Below are 18,988 nucleotides of genomic sequence, written 5' to 3' on the forward strand. Positions count from 1 at the left end.
TGCATTTTTATCATGTAATTCCTTTATTTTTTGTTTTTGAAAACTTGCCTTGTCAATTTGACTAAAATGTTACTGTCCACAATATACATGCACATAAAAAAGCTTTTAAAACTTCAGAAACAGCTATAAAATTTGCCATAAGATCCTCTAGCTGATTAAAACTGTTGGAAATCTCTTGATGAAAAGGACAAAGTTAAAAATATGCAGTAGTAATTGTGTCATTGCATAGTCTTTCTTTTTGATACAATTTTAAAGATACTCTAGACTCTAGAGTCTAGAGTGATGTAGTCGGTGACTACAAAACTTGGGGGAGCTTTCTTAAAAAAATAATCTATTAAGTTGTTAAGCTTTGCATTTTATTACTATTATTATAACGTCTGTATAATTTCTGTTTTATCGGTGCAGGCTAAACACATTCCTTTTTTCCCCACCTCCTCAACAGAATCTCGTGTCCCAGACAAACCTAGTTCTTTACATGTGCGGCCTTTGGTTACCAGCATTGTGGTGAGCTGGACACCCCCAGAGAACCAGGACATAGTTGTTCGAGGTTATGCTATTGGTTACGGGATTGGCAGCCCTCATGCACAGACTATCAAGGTGGACTACAAACAGCGATATTATACAATTGAGAATTTGGGTAAGAAGCTGAATTATGTCTTATCTGTATGTTTATTTTAATTTTAAATGGCGAAAATCATTATTTGAAATATTGCCTAGTGTTCTTCACACTGGTTATTTTTAAAGCACCATTCAAAATCAGTAATTATTTTTTACCATGTGTGATCTGTTAATATTTTTTTAAAGAATTTTGTGCAGAGAAGTGTTGTGCCAACCTTTAACATTGCATTTTGGTATTTCAGTTTGAAGTCTCGTTTATCTGTCTAATCACAGATTATGGTTTATTATCAGTGATTCATGTACTTGACAGCATATGTTTTAGCCTCACGTTTTACAGAAAAGCATAGTGCATATTTTAAATGTTTTATGCGTTTTATATTTTTTTTATATTGTTATAAGTTAGTGTGGGTGTATTTGTGAGTGTGTACGATTGTGACTAGCAAAAGACTGTTGATACATCCAGGGTTGATTTATGCCTCGTGCCCAATGGTGGGACAGGCAGTGTCTTTCTATGACATTGAACTGAGTGAGTCAGAAAGTGAATAGATGGGGGAATCGAAGGATTGGCTGGATATCTTATTGAAAAGATCTGTGGTCACATGGATGGCATGTGATATCACAGGGTGTGGTCAGATTGGCTACTGGCTTTTCAAACTGATAAAATGCTTCAATTGGTTCAAAACTCAGCTCAGAGTATTCATCCAGACTCGGGCCAGCAAACATGTAGTATTTCTTCTGTTCAGCCTTAATTGTCCTCTTCTGCCTTCAAGGATTGAGGACCAATTAATGTTTTTTTTAAATACATAGCGTGTTTTTTTTGGCCTTGCCCCAGATATCAACATCAGCCTTTCAGTTTGTCCACTCGGGTTCATTACCTCCAAATATTATTTTTTTTTTTTTGTTACCCCATGCACTTTGTAGTGGCTGAGAAAAAACTTTCAATCTCATGTGTTTATGCAGAATGAGAGAAAACAGTTTATAATGTAATGGTGACAAGTTCTGTCCAATGGCAAACAATGCGAAAAAATATTCATGCAAAAGAAAAGATAAAAAATTCTCACATAACTCGTATTACATAATCCACATGTCTGTTATCCATTTATATGTTCAAAAGTTGAAAACTGTGTGCTACATTTTGCTAAAATATTACTAATGCTTACTTTTAGAAAATAGAATATCAACAGGAAAGACTTTATTCCCATAATACTGTGCATCTGTTATTGATGGACAGCATTGATTACTGTTATGTTCCATTATATCATAAAGTGGCTTCTTCCGATTCTGCATGAAAACTTGAGTTTAAAATTTTTTCTCAGCCTCAATTACAAACCACATGGGTTGACATATACAAAAAATAGCGTTTTTGGAGGGAGTGTTCCTTTCAGTGCTTTCTTTAGCATTGAGTTTTTTTATTCTTATTTCTCTGTGATCATTTCCTTTATTATGTTCCTGTTTATGTAGGTCTTTGTTTATATTGTTCACCATATTGTTAGGTTTCTTATATTTATTGTTTATTATATTCTTATATCGATACAGAAATATACTTTTAGTGCTGGGAAAGTTAATGCATTAAAGTGTTTGTTTGAATTCATTTTAAAGTCATATTTCATTATTTCTTTTTTTTCATTGCATTATTGCATGATTTTAATAGAGGCCTATAGTATTCTCTTCTTGTATCTAAATAATGCAAGAGTTTTGCTCATGACAAATTCTGGAATTCACCACTAAAAACTTAACCTTCAGGTGAAGGAATGGTGCTACTTGGTTTGTTTCATTTTTAAAAACTACCCAATGGCACAGAGATTAAAATTATTGTTATTAGCAATATTTGTGTGGTTGAACTCAAATACCACACAAGCACTACTTCATGACCCTATCATTTGACAGCAAAACATGACAGGTTTTTTGAGTGGCACTGCACAACAAGCTACAATTCATGAATATGTGTTAAATCGACCCATGTCTGATGATAAGGCAAATGTGCTAAAAAATGCAATAGCAAAATAGCAATTTAATTGTAGACTTCTGCGCATTGTTGAGGATGAAGGCTTTCTCAGCATAATTAGACTTGCAAGCTTCGACGTAACATGCATATGCCAATGCGATGGACAATTGCTTTGAGGATTGAGGCTTTGCATAAGAATCAAAAATCAATAAAGATGGAGCCACTTAGAAGTACAAAGGCAGCGGCTTTGACTGGTGACATCATTTAGTAAGCACAACCACCTCGGTATAATTGCTTACTACATAGACAGTTTGTGGACATTATTTGTACTACAGGGGAGAGACATTTTGCAGAGGAATGTGCTAAACGTTTTTGGTTTTTTTTGATGTCACTTTGTGGTGGGAAATACATAGAAAAATGTCAACATGCCATACGAAGACGTGCCATGCATTGTGCTCAGTATACAACAGTCCATCATAACTGCTCTTTGGGACTTTGGAGTTGATAGTGTGCTCGCCAACCGTAGAACTAATCCAGTTGCAATAAAGAAAGCAGCAGTGTGAAATGGGACAAAAAGAAGAGTCCCTCATTTAAGATGATTTCATGACTGTTAAGATATAGGGATGCTGTGCAAGCAACCATCACACACACCAAAGAAATCCTCCAGCAATGCCGACTGACATGGATTTTGACAAAACTTGGATGCTGGAGAAACTTCTAGGGCATTGCAAGTAAAAATTTGTAGTACTAGGGTGTTGTACCGTGTTAGCCATTATGAATGTAGAGACAAGCCAAGCAAAATGACACCTTTTATTGGCTAACTAAAAAGATTACAATATGCAAGTTTTCGAGGCAACTCAGGCCCCTTCTTCAGGCAAGATGTGCACCTGTAAGTTGGTTTCAGTGTGTGTTGCTTGATCAATTTCTGTTTGCCTCAGTCAAAATTACATCTAACATGCCATTACTTATGAATAGAATGATCATATATATATGATACATGTGTCTAGTTCTTTGGAGATCAGTGAACACCATCTTTGATGAAAGTTTTCCATCACTGCACATTCAGGAGTGTTTCTAGTTTACTGCTTGTGCAAAATCATCACCTCAGCTGTTTCCACAGAAATGTCGATATTATAAAATGACAGATTTCTTTATTCTTCAAGCACTTTATGTTCTGACAGCTCTTTTATGGTGCTGCAAGTACTGATCAATAGTTGCCCTCCTTGGGATTGATGTTGTGCATGCTACTAGCGGTGGGCAAGTCATCTCACAAATAGTAATAAAGGGTTTAAAGGGGACACAATCGACCAGTCTAGTGGCAGCAATATTTCTTTGAAAAACAAAGGCCAGATATTTTGTAAAATCTGGATTTATTTTGGGGCCCCTGGTTATCCAGTACATATTTGGAAGTAGGCAGTAACAATTTAATAATAGAGCTGTGGTATGTTAAAAAGAAGGGGGAGCCGTGTGTTTAAAAATCATAAAGCAGAAAATGTTTGCCAGAAATGAAATACAATGCAAAGTATAAAATGCAGCCTTGGTGTGCTGATGAGTGACTGCTTAAAGTGTTGGTGTGTATTAGTCAAAACCATGAAAATGATATTTTAATTGCATTACTTGGAACAAAATATATACAGCAAATTACATTTTTGGTCATTTATTGACACATGCCAAACAAAAAATGTAATAAAAGGTCAATTTTTTAATTATTAAAGTAGTTTTTTGTTTTTGCCAGAGCACGTTCATTTTTACTCTGACATTACAGTACTTTAAAACCATTTCACGTTATATTAAATAAATTTCCTTTGGAAATAACCTGTTTAGGGCTTGATGTTGAAAAGAACACAACCCCAGAATCAGTTTTCCTTGTCCGCCCTTTTTATAAGAGTATCTGAACTATGCAGGGTCCGCAACAACACCTGGGGCCACCAGCAATTTCTTTGAACTGGTTGCTCAATAACTCTCTTGGATTGCTTAATTCTAGGGAGAAGCCAAGAAGTAAATGTCAAAGGTAGCTGAGACAAGAAAAACAAAAAGGAGAATACTAAAACAGACAGCACGGTGGTGCAGTGGGTAGCGCTGCTGCCTCACAGTAAGGAGACTTTGGTTCGCTTCCCGTGTCCTCCCTGCGTGGAGTTTCCATGTTATCCCCATGTCTGCGTGGGTTTCCTCCGGGTGCTCCGGTTTCCTCCCACAGTCCAATGACATGCAGATTAGGTGTATTGGCGATTCTAAATTGTCCCTTGTGTGTGTGTGTGTGTGTGCGCACCCTGCGGTGGGCTGGCGGGGTTTGTTTCCTGCCTTGCACCCTGTGTTGGCTTGGATTGGCTCCAGCAGACCCACGTGACCTTGTGTTAGGATATAGTGGGTTGGATAATGGATGGATGGAGAATACTAAACCACGTGGAAAGTGGGGAGACTGGAAGCATAAGGCAAAGCGGCTTCCCCATTTAGATGGTGTTCCTGCACCAGTTTAGTGAGGACTATAAAGGACTCATATATATTTTGTGTGCTTGATTCATCTGTATAAATAAATTACTGTTAATCACTCAGCTACTTTTGTCTCTGAGCACATAGGGCCTTTTAAGTACTGAAGCAGTGAGAGCCCACCACATAACAACAGCAGAAATAACTAACAATATATGTAAAAGAAAAAACTTTATCTTCTTTACAAAAATTAATGCAAGTAGCAAACAACATTTTTTAAACTATGGTTTCCCATGAAGGTAAAACTACATTGTTGATGACAGAGCATGTTGAATGAATATGTATTTAATGCTATTTAAATAGAAGTTTTAATAAATTTACAATAAAATAATATCAATTTAAATTATATTCTGTTTGATAGATCCCAGTTCCCATTATGTTATTACACTTAAAGCCTTCAATAACATGGGCGAAGGAGAACCGGTTTATGAGAGCGCAGTCACAAGACCTCTTTCAGGTAAGAAATTAATTCCTGCTCAAAGCTGATTAATGAAAACCTATTAAAATGAAAACATCCTTTTGAAATTAAAGATATATATTAATTTAGAATTATAGATTTTGCTGTTCAAAACCTTAAATCAATTTTTAGATATGAATACTACAGCTATTCTGTGAAATTGTAAGCTATTGGAAGTAATTGAAAAATGTGTCTAATTTTGAATAACTTTTCAGCAAATACAGCTCATGCTGAGATGCTGTTGTGGTATCGAAGAGAAATTAATGTTCTTTGAGCTGTTAAAGGGAGTATCTCGAGCTTATAGTGCCTGCCAACAATTCCTTCTCCTTCTGTAACCATCTGCAACCATATCAATTGTCAGTACATTTTTAGACATGGTGAGGTCATTGGAGTTCCATGCAATAGGAAGCCACTGTGATTTATTCCTCATTCCCCCATGCAATTTTTTACTTTCAGGCCACACCAGTAAGGACCGCCTTTTGTATCACAATTTTTATACCTGTTTTTTTCATTTCTTCAAATTGAATGGTTTGTACAAATTTGCTTTTCTGTGAGCTCTTTGCAGGAATACAGAAGAAAAAAAAAGTATTGCAGCAATTACATTTTGTTGTTGGAACACTTTGATTCCTCCCACCTAATGATATAAAAAATTCTTCAGCTTTAACTGTCTTTAATATATGTAACTTAAAAGTGTTCTTAGAATATTAACCAGGAAGAGCAGACAGTCATTAGAGATTAATGTTTAATGTGATAAAATATTTAAGCAGCACATCCCAGCAAGCCTTAAAGCAAGGTGAATTACCATGAATAAATAAAGTTGCGAAGATTTTCCCATAACTTTTTAATATGTTATTAGTGCAGGGAAATTAAAGCAGCTGGTGAAGCAAAACATTTTGTAAAAGAGCAGAATATAGCATTCCTCTTGTGAATTTTTAAATAGGGTACAGAGCACTTTTCCATTTTTGTTTGCCTCAAATTCAACCACAATTCATAGGTTAAACAAAAGTTACATTAATCGTTGCCCATGAAAATAATTTAATCTGTTATAACCCAATTCTCTTAGGGGGGACAAAAAAGTTTGACCCCATAGTGTACTTGATTCTGACAGATACCATATTGTTTTGAATTGTGTTTTCCTTGGAAATCTGTTCAGGTTTCAGTTTTGGAAGGGTCCTATTCAATGGGTTTAGCAGTGAACTTTCCCGACTTGTTTCTCTTTCTCACCTGAAAGAAATATTGATTTAGAGTAATAGCTCCCTGAAGCCCCTGTAGTACTCTAGTGGCTCTGGTTTTTCCGTACTAATACTATATTCTTTTTTTCTTTTCTTCACTCCCCCATTCTCCCCTTCATTCTACACCCATTTTCTTTCTAAACCTCCACATTTTATTTGCTTGCTATTTTCCTTTTTTGTTGCTTTGTTACCTTGATATCATTTAATTACTCTTAGACCCATTAGACCCTGAAGTTGATGTATATGACTATTTCAATGCTCCATACACTCCAGTACCAGACCCCACCCCCATGCTGCCACCTGTGGGAGTACAGGCCACTGTGCTAAGCCATGACACCATCAAGGTTACCTGGGCCGACAACTCCTTACCCAAGAACCAGAAGATTACTGATGCTCGCTACTACACTGTGCGCTGGAAGACCAACATCCCTGCTAACACGAAGTACAAGGTAAGCCTTTTAAACTAGGGGTAAATTGCATGAGATGAGAATTTGTGTAAAGCTAACTTGTATTTATTTTACATAAAGCTTACATCCCTGAAAGTGAAAATGAGGCTTTTTGTTTTATAATAGACCACACATATGCCTACTGTGTATGGTTTGATGCATTAAGGAGCAAACATTCTGTATGTATGATTTATATACAGCACATTTAATTCACTGCTTAATGAGGTTTGTCCCTGACAAATTTCTGTTCACATAGGGGACCTACAACATACAACCTAAATAAAAAGGGTACAGAAATCTAAATAAGCACATTACTCTGTATGGAATCAATATCAGCAAAAATTTATAAAAATGACTACTTAAAACACAGTATTAATTCTAAAATATGTTTTGTATGTATGCTTCCATAGTTCAAATTGCAACTGGGAATTAATTTTTACACCAAAGTGTTGCTCATGATTATTTAAATACTTCAGCACAGAAAGTAAAATTGAGCACACACATACTGAAAAAGAGGGATTTCATCTTACCTGGGTTGCAAAGATTGTCTGTTTATGCAGAGCACACAGTGATCGATTTGTTAGCTCCTGGCATCACCACAACTTCTCTTACATGACTACAAAGAATGTATAGAGGCCTTATGCTGCCAGCTAACTTAATTCGTAACTACATATGAACGCCAGTGTTTGTCTGACTGAAGTCTCACATTTAAAGAGGCCAATGTTTGATGTTGGTTCTTTCAGGGTGAATGTTAATAATTTAAAATTAAATTGTAACATTCCATGGGCCTTAGAAGAGTGAGAATCAGAACAGCTTGGCTTTAAGTGTGAAAACTGTATGGTTGCTTTTCAAACTTGGTGGTATTTAGTTATTGTTATATTTGTTTTATCAGATGAACACACTGTAACATTTCCTTTTACGTTTCTGATTGCATTGTACTGTTAAATAATAGGTCTGAAATATCACTTTGTAAGTAAATTAAAAAAAATGTTACTGAACACAATATTATGAATTTTATTTTAACTGGACCTCTTGGTCAAGCCCTTATTGGCTTTCATATTGTCCTTAATGCACAATATTTTGCTCATAATCATCTCAAAATAAAATGTAATTTGAAATACATGAAAGTATCAAAATATAATGAATGTCTGATTTTGTTTAAAGTGCTTTTTGGTCACTTTTTAAAATAACATATTTCTAATCAGACAATCTGCAAAATTATATTAACTGTTAGAGGTGAATTGGTATATTTTGAAGTTCCCTTGGGCACAGTTATTAAGAAAAAAAAATTTCCTTGCTAAGTTCATGCAAGTGAATGTATAATTATTTGCAACTAAAAAATGAAATATGTTAACAACTTAAAATGTAAACTATTTAGAAAGCTAGTTTTAGAGCTGCACTATTCATTTGTTGGAGATGGCAAGTAATGTGCTCTGTTGCACTGTAAATGGGCACCTCTGGTATGAGATGAACAAAACAAAATCTTTTCTTATAGGTGTATGTGACCTGATAAGCATTGTAAATTAGTAAACTATTTAAAATTTTTGGAGGAATTCAATGTATGTTGAATAAACAGAGAAATGTTTACTTCAAGTCTAAACTCTCCATCAATTATGTTTCTTGATTAGACTTCCAACACAACAAATCTCGTCCATATGGTCACAGGACTGAAGCCCAACACTCTCTATGAATTTTCAGTAATGGTGACTAAAGGACGCCGATCCAGCACCTGGAGCATGACAGCTCATGGGACCACATTTGAGACAAGTGAGAAAATCTTACATTGTACACCCTGCCATTTTTAAGCTAGGCTCTGGTTAAGTGTGCATTTTTAATATGCAACTTTGAGTGAGATCCTTTATTGAAACAGTACTTCAGCCCAGATGTAATTGATTAGAGAGGAAGACTATAAAGAGACTTGTCAGAGGGAGTCTGCTGGAGACCTCAGTGTAGAGCTGATAATAATAATTATTATTTTAATGGATGAAATGCGGCTTGGCATTTTGCAGATCTATTGTTTACTGAATTCTGTGCAGTTTTCCATTCACTTCTTCACAACTGTATCTCCCCGACTTCATGGTCATAGTAGACCATACTAAGTTTTGCAGATGTGATCATACTATAATATATTTATTCCATTGAAAGTCAAAAATAGTAATGAGTGTTCCTGTTGATGGTTTAGGAGGAAATCATGTGATATTATATACAAAGTTAAATGTTCACATTTAAAATCAGTAGACATAGATTTTTTTTTAGCTTCTTTTGGATGGGATCATCATGCACAGTAAAACTTTTGAAAATGGTTCTGTCATGTTACATCTTGAGTAAAAATCCAAACTAACTGTTTTAAAGTCATAATTGAATCGGTACAAAAGCATCTATTTCTGATCTAAAAGAATTCAGATACATTCTGAATACTATCTGAGCCTCCAAACTGGGCCATGACTCTTGCTTCTTTTTCAAAAGCAAGTGCTATATAAAAGTAAGCACATACACCTAAGCCCACTAAGGTCTTAGGGTTTTTTTTTCCCCATGTAAAAAACTTCTACCAGATGTTCCTTTACTATCACAGCAAGTATGTATTTCTTAGTGGTGGGATTTATCTGGATAATGTATAACATGAAAGTCGAGATTCTGGTGGCATTTTGTAAGCATAGCGCTCAGCACAGAATTCATCATTTAGGTGATTAGAATGCAGTTTTACATCTGATGGAATACGGTTTTCCTACATTATCACAAACACCATCTAAAGTTAATCAATAGCTTATCTTTAGTATCCCACAGGTTTGTGTTTATTTGTGCTCTTCATGCCTCACCTATCATTAAAAGTTGATTGCTGTGATTGCCTTGTAACAGTTGTATTTGGCATGTAATAAAAGTAAGTCTTTTACTTCCTTAGTTCCAAACTCCCCTCCAAAGGATGTGACTGTTGTGAGTAAGGAAGGAAAGCCACGCATAATTATCATCAACTGGCAGCCTCCCTCTGAAGCCAATGGAAAAATCACAGGTACTCAGAAACAGAGCAGTGCAACATTAATTAAAAAAAAAAAAAAAAACAGATTAATGAAAAATATAATTCTCATTATTAAGTGTGTTAGCTGTGCTTTTTGTCATATATATTTATTTACTGTGTCCGTTATCACTGTTTGTTACATTTGTTATCGTGAATTTTAACCTCAATATTTTATAATCTAGAATAAAGTGGAGCATTTCAGTGAAAACATCTTTGCCACAAAAAATTATGAGGCACAGAAACTTATTGGCAAAGAGGTTTCTAACATCGACTTAAAAAAATAATAAATGAATATTAACATGAATATTTTCAGTTAACTTATTGGTATTCTTCAGGTCTAAAATACTTTATAGTTAGTTACTGGTTGTCATAATAGACAGCATCTTAAAGTGTTCCACAAATGCACAAGTTCGTATTTTCATCTGTCTTCTGAGCTCCTAATACTGGATTCGTAAGTATTAAAAAATTAAGTTTTGCATTTTAACACTCCTTAAAATATTAAATTGAGTGAGGACAAGAATTAAAGTAAATTAACATTAGGTAGCACTAATTTGGGATACATGGAGAAGCTGAATTTGTGACAAAGATGAAATTCATAAAGAACTAGGATTCAGTATTTCAGAATTCTTTCCTTGAAGAAAGGTGTTCTACAGATATGCATAAATAACTTTTTTTTCCATGTCACTAGGTTATATCATCTATTACAGCACAGATGTGAATGCTGAAGTACATGACTGGGTCATAGAGCCTGTGGTGGGGAACAGACTGACACACCAGATCCAAGATTTAACACTTGACACTCCATACTACTTTAAAATCCAGGCCCGCAATTCAAAAGGAATGGGGCCTATGTCAGAGGCCGTTCAGTTCAGAACTCCTAAAGGTATATTAAATACTGTTTTTGTCTGTGGTTTGATGAGTATACAGTAAGTGAAGTTTAAGTCATATATGAGTTAAATATTGCAAAAATAGATTATTCTGCTTAACATTAAGTTCTGTTTTTTGAGAGAAAATAGGCATGAAACATTTTAATTTTGTTTGTGCTAATGAAACTGCTTATTTGTGTATGGCTTATTACTGATGTGTCCAAAGCAAACTCTGGACTTTCTCAATTGTGAAATCATTGACAGGGTCATATTCAGTATTTAAATCAAAATGTAAAGAATTTCTAATGTCGTATAGTTTGCATGTTTGAATCTGAGATTTAACCATTTGCAGCTTTTCCCAAACCTTCCAATTTTCCAAATCCTACTGCTTTAACCAAGTCACTAATTAAATCCTTTTGCCAGAGAGGTGAAGTAGAAGAGATGATGGTATTCTAATTGGTTTATTGTTTCTGCTGCTGCCTGCTCCATGCTTCTTCTTTAACTCAATGGATTTGTGTTTTCTCTCCCTCCTTTTTACACTTGGCCTTTTAGCTGAATCTTCTGACAAAATGCCTAATGACCAAGGTAATGGAGTCTAGCTGCTCCTGCTTCCTCCTCTTCCTCCTCCTCATCCTTCTCACTACTCATCTCAGTCTCCCTCTGCTGTCTAGTCCATTTTTGCCATTTCTTACTAATATTTTTGATGCACTCATAAGAGGATGACCAGGCAAATGTTCTTAATGAGCCATCACCATAATCTTGGTCAATACTGTACCTTCATTTTATATATATATTTGGTTTCATTCTTACTCTTAAGTAGGTTTACAACATGTGTCTGTTCCTGTCTGTCTCGGCCTCTCTCCTGCATTGTCATAAGTTGTAAAGTTTATTACAACATGATATTAAGAATTTGTTATGTTATGTGGGTTGGGTTTATCCTGAAGAGTTAGAGTAATTAGTGGCACCTTACCAAGCCATTGGATAAACAGCTCAAAAACAGATTGCCATGTTCAGAACATGAAGTACATGAGTAATTGTTGGCAAAAAAACCTTTACAGCATTCTTTTTTAACAAATAAGAATACTCACAATGGTCAAAGCATAATTACTTATTTATTTATTTTTTAAATAAAAAGCATTGATTTGTAGCTTGTTACCCTGACATATTCCACATTAATTGCAGTTGTTCCTGAATTAGCATTTATTTAGTTGGTGGTGTCTGATGCAGTTATTAGTGCTACTATGAATATTTTTACAGGACCTAAGTGAGTTGCCTCTTGCATTGTGAATACGTCCTTGTACACTTGGTGTTTTAAGCTCTTTCATCAGCCGTTTATGCATCTTCAACTCTATCATAGACATGGGGAGTTAGTGTTTAAACTTGCAAAATACTGACAGAGTTAAACCATACCTGAATTTACACACACAGCTACTCTAAGGCCGGAAGCAAGTTAAACGATTTCTAGTAAGACAGCATGTCAGACTGTGCAACTACAGTTGCAGGATGTCATTATCTTGAGGATTGTACACATCTAGGCATTGCAGTGGATGATGGATTACACAATACCCTCACAATTTCTCAGCACAGTTTCAGATTTCCAAAAGTACCACAAGCTTATCACATCTTCACAGCCAGTTGACACACTGCCTGAAATTGTAAGTGGCCACAGTTTTGACCTGTCTTTTTTTTACTTTTCTATACATTGCTGGTTTGACAAACACAATAAATCAGTCAGGCAAGTCTATTTTCTGTTTTCACAGGTCAAAACACCCATTTTTCTTTCATGAAAATGGGTTGTAGTGAATGCATTGGCTTTGAATGCTCATTTGTTTTCAACTATCGCACACCAAAGTGCCAACCCTTGAGACAAAATCCACATTGTTTGATTTGATGAGATCAAATCAGTCACTGGGGATATTATCTTCTCAACTAGCAGTCACAAGAATATGATGCAGAAGCCCCAGACACATTAAAATTATGTAAATGAAGACAAAACTGAAAATCACTAGAAAAGTTGTGTAGTGTGACAGGAGCTTAACTCGTACAGGTATATTTATAACTGTAGATTGGGCTGACTTCGTTTGCTAGAAGACTGGTGTCCACATGAAACTCAACTACCCCTTTCTTTTGATTTTTGTGATTTTTCCCCCAATTTGTAACCACTAAACCAATCTTTTCTTTGCCATGGTGCAAAAAGGCACCTCAAAAAGAACACAAAAATACAATTTAAAGCAGCAAGATCTCAAATGCAAAATGTTTGTTCATAAATGCTCTCAGAATTTTATCGAAAACATGGTAACACACTGGCACATTAGACTTTCATCTATTCCCTGTACTAATTAATAGATCAAAGGCACATCACAAGCTTGTCAAGGATCACTTGGGAGAGGATGATGCCTATAGAAATGCATTATGAAAATCAAACAATGGGTGCATTCGTTGAATATTTCACTTTTTGAGAGGTAGTGTACTATGTAGGATTTATTTTTCTGCATTAAGGCGGATAAATCCTTCATTTTTATAACAAACAGTTTTTATAAAGAGCATTAAGAAAAAATGTTTCAGAGTTTCCTGTTGATCTACTTGTGCTTATAAAACTACCGTGAATTTTATAATGTCAATGAAATCCACTGCTGCTGTTTGACTTGCCTGAATCATGACTTCTTATTGTTTTTTAATAATCTGATCTCATTGAATTTATTCAGAAAATCGCTGTCAAACTGGCTGATTGCAGGATGGCATAAAACATGAGTAATTCTTTGAATCTTGGTGAAATCATCTTTGTTTAAAATATAACAGAATGTCTGCACCAGTACTGCACTATTGTGTAGACCAGTACTGCACTATTTCAGATAGCTGCCAATAACAATCAATGATTTGGAAGGCCTTGAACATCCAACATGCTATGAAGCTATATTTAAAGTATATTAAGTGAGTTTTGATCACAGCTTGTGCATTGATCTCTTCTTGCTGTAATTCAGATATGCATCTTCACCCTTGCTGGTTCTGACCAAAACACTTGCTAGGAAGCTGGCACTTCACTTAGTTTTTAAAATGAAATGCAACTGTTAATCCCACTGAATTGATAAGTATTTGAGTGGACAGGACAATTGCTAAATCAAGCAGTGATGCAGAGTAAAGAAATCAAGCCAGGAATGGGTAAATCATTTTACTCCTAGATTTAAATTTTAGCCCTAGGTTTATTTTAATGTCAAATCATTTTGTGTTTCTCCTTGTAATGATGATAATTTTGTCTTCTAATATAAAAAAGTCACAGTTTTGGTGGAAAAGTTCAACCATATATTATACCAAAAATGAAATGTGACCAACATTTAAATTTCATTATTTTCTGCCTTTTCACTGAACAAGAAACTAGTTTATTTATTTAATAACTGTGATACCTCTCATATTTGTAGCAGATGATTTGCTTTGTCATTACTTAAATATCATTCATTTTCTCATATCATTCAACCATACCATTGAACAGCTCAGTTTAGAGCTTTATAATTACAGGAATGTTGTAGTAGTTGCTTTTTCTACCCAAATGTATTGCACCTAATAGTCATTTCAGTTGCCATTATGCCACTGCCAAGAAAATGCTCTTTTAAAACTTGTGCCAGTCCTGGACTGTCTGGGAATTTGTTAAAAGTTTTTGCTTTTCAGTAGTATGGTAGAGCCCCTAAATCACAATGTTTTTCCTACACTATAAATTCATGGTAACTCTAAACGTAATAAAGCATTTAAATCTTATACTGTGCCCTTAAATGGCTGATGTGTCCAATCCTTAAGCTATGAACCTCAATAGTTAGAGGTGCCTTTTGGGGTGGTTTATATAAATATATGGGTATTTGTTTTTACAATCTCACATCCATCATCTGCCCTGCCTCCTTAAGTCACATTAGAAAGTGAGTTACGCTCCCTATTGGCAAACCTTTCTCTGAGTTCCACAGGCAGATAAAAAAAAAACCCTCTGGACACCTACTGTACTTACCTTTGGGAATATCTGAAATGACCAGACATTCTTTAAGAGTAGTGTTTGCATTTGTGGATGCAGAAACTTTGTTTTTATGGAGAGCATAGTACTCAAGGTGAACTATTATACTTTTATTACTTTTACACACACCCCCCCCACCCCCCTGAAAAAAAAAAATTATTATTTTAACTTGACTATATCTGTGTTCTCTATTTTTACAGCTTCAGGGTCTTCAGTGAAACCTGGAGGACGACACTCAGGCGATGACTTTGCAACATCAGTTGGTAATGAAGATTTTCTTAAATAACCTTTTAGGTGCAGCTACATTGTGATTTTAGTTCTACTGACCTAAATACTGAATTTGACATTTGTTTTACATTGTCCATGTATTTGTGACTTACTAGAAATAATAATAGAAAAAAAATATCAGCACAATGGAGACACAGTGTCAACATGCTGAGCGTAACCTCTTTGGACTTTACACATCATGCTATATAACCTAATATTGTGTTAGCCTTGTTAATGGCTTCTGAACAGTATCTGGAGGTTGATAGTGTCGAGTCCACTACGACTCCTAAATCCTTCTCATAAGGTGTAATTTTGATTTTCAAACCTTACATTTTTACTTCCAACATGTTAACAAACTGGACTGGTCTGACAACACAGTGGTCTTGTATGAGAAGTGTCAGAGCAAACTGTACTTGCTAAGGAGACTCAGGTCTTTTGATGTGTGCAGCAAGCTACTAGAAATGTTCTGTCAGTCCTTAGTAGCCAGTGTGGTGTTCTACATTGTGGTTTCCTGGGGGAAGCAACTTGAGTTCAAAAGAAGCACAATGCCTGAATAAACTTATCAGGAAAGCCTGCTCCATCACAGGGCGACCTCTGGACACATTGGAAGCTGTTGAAGAAAAGAGGATGGAGGCAAAATTGGATGCCATCATGAAAAATACCCTCCATTCCCTTCAGGAGACTAAGAATCACCTCTGGTAGTCTTTTCTACCCACTGCTATCATGCATTTCAATGCTTAATCCTGGGCACTCATCAAGTTTATTTTGAATTGCAATTTTGACATATCTAAACAGTATATGTGTGATTTATTTATTTATTATTTATTTTTATTTACATATTGATAGATTGATAGATTGGCTATTAGTTTTCCTCGTTTTTATGTTTCTGCTGCTGTATGCCTCTGAATTTCCCCTTGGGATTAATAAAGTTTATCTAATCTAATACTTTACATTTAGTTACATTAAGTTTTATTTTCCACAATTCTGTCCAAGTCCCTTTGTAATGATTTAACTGATTTAAGATTATCTGCCAATCCACCTAGCTTGGCATCATCTGCAGCCTCAACCAGCTTGTTGCTTAGGATAAGTTAGGTAGATTTTCTTATCCCAGAGGGAACTTTGTTTGAAGTAGGAAAGTGCAAAAACTGAAGACATTATTACAGAGATCCAATAGATAAACAAAGATACAACATTTCATAACCAATGTAATTGCCTAAACACACACTCAAGATTAGTACAAAGAAGTATAATTACTTTCAACAATATGCAAAACAATAATACAGAATTTAACATTTAGCAGCATCCCTTCTAGTAACAGAATTTGAAATGCTTATAGTTCTAGGAATAAAAGAGTTTTTAAACATGTTGCTGTTTGTGTTTGGAAACCTAATTTTGTAGCCTGATTGCAACAGTTGGAATTTAGGAAAAAGGGGATGGCTACTGTCTGACAGAACGGAGTTGGCTTTCTTTCTAACCTGTTAGCAATACATTTCAGTGATAGTGCTCTGTTGTGAACCAATAATTTTACAGCTAATTTGTATGTTGTTAAGATGGTTTATATTCTTATTGCTGAGGTTGCTAAGTCAACAGATAAAAGCAAATGTAACAATGGATTTGGTAAAGGAATTATTTAAAAAAAAAAAAAAAAGTGTCATTATGGTTTTGTCCACTTTAAAACCATTTGAAAGAAAGAAAAGTCGTGACTGCCCCTTTTTACAAATTAGCTCTGTGTTATGATCAAAGTTTAGTTTGTTATCAGTGATTGTCCCCCTTTAATTAAAGTTGAGACAGTGGATGGTGGGGATCACCATAAATTGCAGTGATCGCACCATTGTACAGACTCGTTGACAACAGGCCCATAGCAGTTTTCCTCATCTTGTAAAAGACTCACAATGACAGTCATCTGGAAGTTTCAGGATATGTCTATTCTTATGTGAACTTCTGCAGTCATTTGTATTTAAGATAAACAAAAGAGGAGATAGGCAGCACTCTTGTAGAGTACCAGAGGTACTTAGTCGATCAAAGAATCAGTTATTGACACTGTTTGTGTTCTGTTTGTTACAAAGTCCAGAATCCACCCCACCAAGTTAGGGTCCAAACAGAATTGATCCATCAGATTGTCAAGTAAAACATATTCCTACCCAAATCATTTTATATGTATTAATAATAGCAGCAGCCCTAGCACTGACTCCTGTGGAGCACCACTGTTAACATCAGCCAGAACTGATAGTGCTCCTCACACCATAACACTCTGCATCCTGTGTCTGAGCTAGTTTTTCACCTGTCTACAAACAACACCCTGAACTCCCATTTCTTTTAGTTTGATGCTCTGCCTCTCAAGTGGCACCTTATCAAATGCTTTCTGAAAGTGAAGAGAAATAATATTATAATAATGACTGGCATCACATCTAGGTTAAATGGTTTTAAGAATGTAAATATTTGAAGAGGACAAAAGTTTGTCATTTTGTTCATGTAATGCTTCCCACATATTGATATGTGCAATGTTTTGAGGTAGATGTAACTTTAAACTGTATTGCATTAAAACATTTTCGATATATATCTTCAGTTCTTTGTTTTTTCAAGTGCATTTTAATATTTGTATGAATGTTACCCTTATCCAGCTAGAAAGACTGATTTTTAAAATAGAAGGTAGTCTGCACCTCCCAAACTCCAATCTTAAATCCAACACTACTCTTGTTCCATCTTTTAATTTCTTTGAATTTGAAAATGTTCAACTCATTTAATGTTTTCTTGTAACAAAGACCATTTAGTTCTGAAATTATTGTGGGAGTTCTTTTCTGATCTTCTAGTAAAAAAAAATCTATTTATAAATTTATTATCTATAAATGAAGCTTTTAACAACTTGCCGTCCAGCAGAAGAATTTCTCCATATTCAGGGTATTTGTTTGTAGGGCAGTAAAAAGCAGATACCAACTATTCCATTACTATATAAATGAGGAGGTGATGTTAATGGCACCTTTAGGACCACCATTTATCATATATTTTATCACTGCAAAGTTAGTACACTAAATAGAGAGATAGTTTAAAAGGAAAGAGAGCATTCTAATTTTAAACTGTTGAAAGCACACAGTACAAAAACACTTCCTGCCTGTAGTGAGCTTCTTTTTCCAGTCACAAGTTTAAACTCCACTGCCACCCTTTTCCTGACAGTTGTAATAATTCATTCTATGTGTCTCCCATCCTTTTAAGATACCTTGTCCCATCTAGTAAAAAAAAAAAAAAAAAAAAAGGCTTGGCTGCTCTCAAAACCTATAGCTCCCTCAGGACTCTACATAATTACAAGTTAATTTATAGGTCTCGATAAAAACACAGTTCAGTACCAATTTATCCAATGGTTAAAAATAATAATGCACCAAGAGGAAATGTGTTTGAAAGGTTTCTGGTCTATTAGATTAAGCAAATAGGAGTTGGACATTAAAATTTGAAGTAATATGTCATGTCAAAGTTTATTCCCTGTGGGAGTTTAATTTAGTAAATCAACGAAGCACATAATTTGATTGGGGTTCACAAACTTTTGCACGCAACTCATGCCCATTGCGGACACACTTTTATGCTGTGGAGAATGGAATTTGCTATTACTGAGAAAACTAAATGTATTCAGCTATGGGACTGCATTCTGCTGTAACTTTTGTAACTTAGTAG

The 18,988-nt window shown here is 35.1% G+C and overlaps 1 protein-coding gene across 7 annotated transcripts in view; it reads left to right on the forward strand.

Moving 5' to 3' along the window:
• The window catches only part of LOC114667840 (neogenin-like), a 434,801-nt gene that overhangs the window by 386,669 nt on the left and 29,144 nt on the right, over positions 1 to 18,988 (forward strand). For 4 of the 7 annotated variants that reach the window (XM_051920818.1, XM_051920819.1, XM_051920813.1 and 1 more), the window contains exons 15-22: positions 443 to 637; positions 5,412 to 5,507; positions 6,956 to 7,188; positions 8,814 to 8,952; positions 10,085 to 10,192; positions 10,887 to 11,081; positions 11,617 to 11,649; positions 15,259 to 15,321. In XM_051920818.1, the coding sequence (XP_051776778.1) occupies positions 443 to 637; positions 5,412 to 5,507; positions 6,956 to 7,188; positions 8,814 to 8,952; positions 10,085 to 10,192; positions 10,887 to 11,081; positions 11,617 to 11,649; positions 15,259 to 15,321 (1,062 nt within the window). The remainder of the gene's footprint in view (positions 1 to 442; positions 638 to 5,411; positions 5,508 to 6,955; positions 7,189 to 8,813; positions 8,953 to 10,084; positions 10,193 to 10,886; positions 11,082 to 11,616; positions 11,650 to 15,258; positions 15,322 to 18,988) is intronic. The other 3 variants (XM_051920815.1, XM_051920817.1, XM_028823342.2) reach the window with 2 other exon arrangements.

This window comes from Erpetoichthys calabaricus, chromosome 17, assembly GCF_900747795.2.
Source record: "Erpetoichthys calabaricus chromosome 17, fErpCal1.3, whole genome shotgun sequence".
Taxonomy (NCBI): domain Eukaryota; kingdom Metazoa; phylum Chordata; class Cladistia; order Polypteriformes; family Polypteridae; genus Erpetoichthys; species Erpetoichthys calabaricus.